The sequence below is a fragment of the Ixodes scapularis genome, unplaced genomic scaffold (genome assembly GCF_016920785.2).
Source record: "Ixodes scapularis isolate PalLabHiFi unplaced genomic scaffold, ASM1692078v2 PGA_scaffold7__128_contigs__length_106722199, whole genome shotgun sequence".
NCBI classification, from domain to species: domain Eukaryota; kingdom Metazoa; phylum Arthropoda; class Arachnida; order Ixodida; family Ixodidae; genus Ixodes; species Ixodes scapularis.
In genome coordinates, this window is record NW_024609882.1 from 55,389,493 (window position 1) to 55,394,071 (window position 4,579).

General features: G+C 52.3%; 1 protein-coding gene across 1 annotated transcript; it reads left to right on the forward strand.

Annotated features, from left to right (window-relative positions):
• The first annotated feature begins 661 nt into the window (after positions 1-661).
• On the forward strand, positions 662-3,710 carry LOC120848986. The gene is made up of 2 exons (XM_040221056.1): positions 662-2,881; positions 3,318-3,710. The coding sequence occupies exons 1-2, from the start codon at positions 662-664 to the stop codon at positions 3,708-3,710; spliced, it is 2,613 nt and encodes an 870-aa protein (XP_040076990.1).
• Positions 3,711-4,579: the final 869 nt, after the last annotated feature.

Consider the following 4,579-nt stretch of genomic DNA (forward strand, 5'->3'; position numbering starts at 1 on the left):
ACAGTAAAACCACTTATTTTATGGTACAGGTTGAGTTGTGTATCAATTTAAACAGGCGTTGAACTCATAAAAACTTCTAGCCGATTAGTATTTCGCCTGTAAGATCTATATTGGGATGGGCAAGAGTTGGTAATTATTTACTTGACTGTCAGAGCTCCAGGCTTTCTTGTCCTTGATTTCCGTTGGCGTAAACACTCTTGTCCCTTAATTTCGGCAGAAATGTTTCTGGTAGATGTTAGTGTCGTACCACAGTACGTATTCAAGGATACGCTCGGTTGTGTGACCGTCCTCGCATGTGTCGAAGTCAGATGTGTCGTCACTGGCTAGGAGTACCGCAGTGATATCTGCGACGACGTGCCTTTGGTGCGGCATCCGCAAGAGCTCTGACGGCTTCGAGAGTTCTGTCACACTGAGGCAGCTGTTTGCGACCGTAACAACCGCAAACAGGGTGGGTTGTACAAGCCATCTGTTAAAAATTAAGGTTTAACCGATCTTTCCTAGCGCGCGGGCATGGGAGCGGGAAGGAGAAAAGAGGAAGTTGAAGTAAATCGTTCACCAGAGCTGGGTTGTCCTGTTCCTTTCTCTACGAGCGCCCTCAAGGCGCAACATTTTGGTGCCGAAACCCGGGAGTTGAACAAAGTTGGACGCCGCATTGGTGAATATGAATCGACTAAAGAAGAAACGAGCGGTTCGGCGCAGCCGGAACATCAAGCTCGTAAATGAGATACGACCTGCGCTAGAGTCGGACCCTATGGACTCCAAGACACTTGAAAGTTTGCGTAACAGACTGCTCGCTAGCAACGAAGAGCTTCGGAAGGTCACTGAGGAGATAGAGCCCCTCATCGACGACAACGACTTGGAGGAGGACTACAACACCGTGGCTGACTTCGAGGACGAGGTCGCAAGGATTATCAGTGAGGTTCGAGCCCAGACGACACCGCAACCGCCACGCTCCGGAGGCAACAAAGACAACAGCTCCTACTTGACTGGAATCAAGCTCCCGAAACTACAACTGCTGCAGTTCCAAGGTGAGCTTACAGAATGGCAACCATTTTGGGAGCAATTCGACGTCGCGGTACACCGCAACACAAGTCTTTCTGAGCCGGAGAAGTTCCAGTACTTGCGCTCACTTCTCGTTGGACCAGCAGCCAGCATGATTTCTGGACTACAAGCCACTGCGGCATGTTACCAAGATGCGGTAGAGATGCTGACTGAGCGGTTCGGTGATAAACAACGAATCGAACGCGAATATCTGGGAAGACTGCGTAGGCTACCAGCTGTGAAGTCTGAGCGTGACGTACAGGGACTACGGAACGTCTACGATCACGTGCAAACAAACATCCGTGGCTTGCGTTCCCTGGGTATTTCGAGTGATACATACGCAACTATGCTGGTTGATATACTTCTGAACAGCTTGCCATCACACATCGTAGTGGAGTACTACCGCATCAAGAGCTATATGCCACAACTGGCTCCTCCTACTCTCCCCGAACAGACTGCAGCCACTTCCAGTAATGTGACGCGTTGTGAGACTATGGTTGATACATCGAGGAATACGGGAGAAGAGCTGGCTAAGCTGCTACAATTTCTACGGGTGGAAATCAAGAGCCGCGAGCGATCCTCACGTGACGAGCGTCCATCGGCGAATCTTTCACCATGGGCTTCGAGACCTCGACAGGCTATCTCGATTCCTTCAACAATGGTGCTGCAAAACTCAAGTCATCTAGAGGAGGCTTGTTTCTTCTGTGGAAAGGAGGATCATGCTGCCAGCACATGTTCTTCCGGGAGCTCCTTAGATGAGAAGAAAAGGCGCCTTGCACAGGACAGCCGATGTTTCCGATGCACGAAAAGAGGCCATCACTCTAAGGATTGTCGCACCAAGGCTCGATGTACCACGTGCAGCGGGAGACATGCCGTCTCTATGTGCAACCCAGAGTGGCGGTCAAACTCAGCTCATCGGGGAGCTACGGCCAAGAGCGGAGAGGCCACCGACGTCTTAACGGCAGGTTCCACATCTTCACCTGGCGGCAACGGCGTTCTCCTGCAGACTTTCAGGGGCTGGATTGTGACTGACAAGAAACCTGCATACATCCGCAGCATCGTAGATGGTGGAAGCCAGAAAACATTCATCCGAGAAGATGTGGCCACAAAGTTTCAACTGGACACTATAGGGCACCTCGACTTGAAATTTAACACTTTCGCAAGCACAGAAACTAACATTCCCAGCCAACACTTAAAGGTCGTGAGTCTCCATCTGCGAAGCCAGTACGCTACGGCGAGCCATATATTGGAGGCCGTGGTTGTCCCGTTCATATGTCAGGAGCTTGCAGAAACACCGGTCGACCACTCGTTCATACGAACCATCTCAGGCGAGCTCGCGGACAAGTTGATGTTCCCCTCAGTGAAATCAGAAGCTGGTATAAGCCTTCTGATAGGGGCTGGCCAGATGTGGCGACTTCTCACGGGAGAGATCCGACGTGCTGAAATTGCCACCGAGCTGGTGACCATTTCAACTGTGCTAGGATGGACCTTCCAAGGGCCTACCAGCGCAGCGCAGGTGCTATCATGTTCTATGAATGCGGTTGTGTGTGCTCTCAGCGTTAGGGCTAGTCACGAAGATGATTCCATCGCTTTGCAAAAGTTTTGGGAATTAGACAGCCTTGGCATCGTGGACGAGCCAACGACGACAATGCAGGACCATAAAAACGTAATCGAACACTTCAACGAAAACATCACGATGAAAGGAGGGCGCTATCAAGTCGCTCTCCCCTGGAAGGGCCCCTCACCAGTCTTGGAAAACAACTATGATGTAGCCCACAAAAGACTACACAGCCTGATCAGACAACTGAAGCGGGATGGCACCGTTACAGAGTACGACGAGGCAATTAGACGCTATATGGTGGATGGGCATGCAGAAAGAGTGGAAGAGGACAGCCAGAACAGTGGACCCGTCTACTACATGCCTCATCGAGCAGTGGTTCGAGCGGACTCAGTGACAACGAAGCTTCGAGTCGTCTTCGACGCCTCAGCTCACGGACCAAACACTAGATCCCTGAACGACCACCTTGAGACGGGCCCGAAGATGAACATGGAACTCCTGCCAGTGCTGCTCCGGTTCCGAATGCAAAAAGTGGCGGTCACTGCCGACATACAGAAGGCCTTCCTGCAGATAGCCATCGCAAAAGCAGACAGGGATGCCCTTCGCTTCCTGTGGTTTTCCAGCGCACCTCGACCGCACGAGCCACTGCCTGTCATAGAGGAATGGCGAATGACAAGAGTACCCTTTGGGACTACTGCGAGTCCATTTCTACTTGCAGCGACCCTACGCCATCACCTGGAATCTGCGAGAGACCAGAGAAAACCCATCGCAGATACTCTACTTCACTCGTCCCTCCAGCTGGCACCACTGTCCTGGTAGCATGAATCCGGCTGACTTGATAACTAGAGGAAAGACCGCGAGGCAGCTCAGTGTTCACGATGAATGGTGGTTCGGACGAGATTGGCTTAGGCGTGACCTGGAAGACTGGCCTCCTGCGGCGTCTCCAGCCAATGGTCTGCCAAGCGAGATCGAAGCGGAAAGACGACATAAAGTGAATGTCTTGCTCAACGATGCAAGTGTACCTAACCCGCTTCTGACTTTGGAGAACTTTGGAAGCTACACGAGGATGCTGCGGGTCACGGCTTGGGTCCTGCGCTTCGTCCAAAATTGACGACTACCGACAGAGTCAACGGAGCTCTCATTGTCGGCAGCGGAAATTCGAGACGCAGAGCACTTGTGGATCAAACATGCTCAGCATGAATGCTTTGATGCTGAGATTCGTGCCCTCTCCCGAAGTGAAGAAATCTCGGCGAGATCAAAGATAAAGGATCTACAACCTTTCATTGACGAGACTGGCGTTATGCGGATCCGGGGTTGATTACAGCACGCCTTACTTCCAGAGGGTGCCAGGCATCCCATTATTCTACCGAGAGATCATCACCTGAGTAAGCTAGTAGCCGCCTCAGCCCATCAGCGCACCTTGCATGGAGGCGTTCAGGCGACGATGACGGAGTTACGTGAGAGGTTTTGGCTGCTCAGCGCCCGGAGAACGGTAACGGCGGTGATCAGCCAGTGTCGAGTATGCCGACGCTTTTCTGCACAGCCAAGTGCACCAGTCGCACCGCTACCGCGGGACAGAGTCCACGAGGGTCAGCCATTCCAAGTCGTAGGAGTCGATTTTGCGGGACCTTTGTTCGTCAAGAACGACGGTGACGACGGAAAGGCGTACATTGCCCTTTTCACTTGCGCAACCACTCGAGCTGTACACCTAGAGCTCGTCTCTTCCGTAGCCACGACACCCTGGCTTCTGGCCCTTCGACGCTTTGTGGCTCGTAAAGGAATACCGAGCACGATTTACAGTGATAATGCTCTTACGTTCAAAAGGGCTGCGAAAGACTTGAGGGCTGTGTGGGAAATGATGCGCAACCCAGTTTTGCAGGATTACTGCAGCTCTCAGCGAATCACGCGGAAGTTCATCGTGGAGAGAGCGGCATGGTGGGGCGGTTGGTGGGAACGACTGGTGCGTTCGGTAAAGGTCTG

Bases quoted from the DNA above. Each gene is read 5' to 3' on its own strand.
- LOC120848986 (XM_040221056.1), top strand. From the start codon at position 662: ATGAATCGACTAAAGAAGAAACGAGCGGTTCGGCGCAGCCGGAACATC. The intron at 2,882-3,317 runs GCAATTAGACGC...TTCTACTTGCAG, and splicing joins CCGTTACAGAGTACGACGAG to CGACCCTACGCCATCACCTG.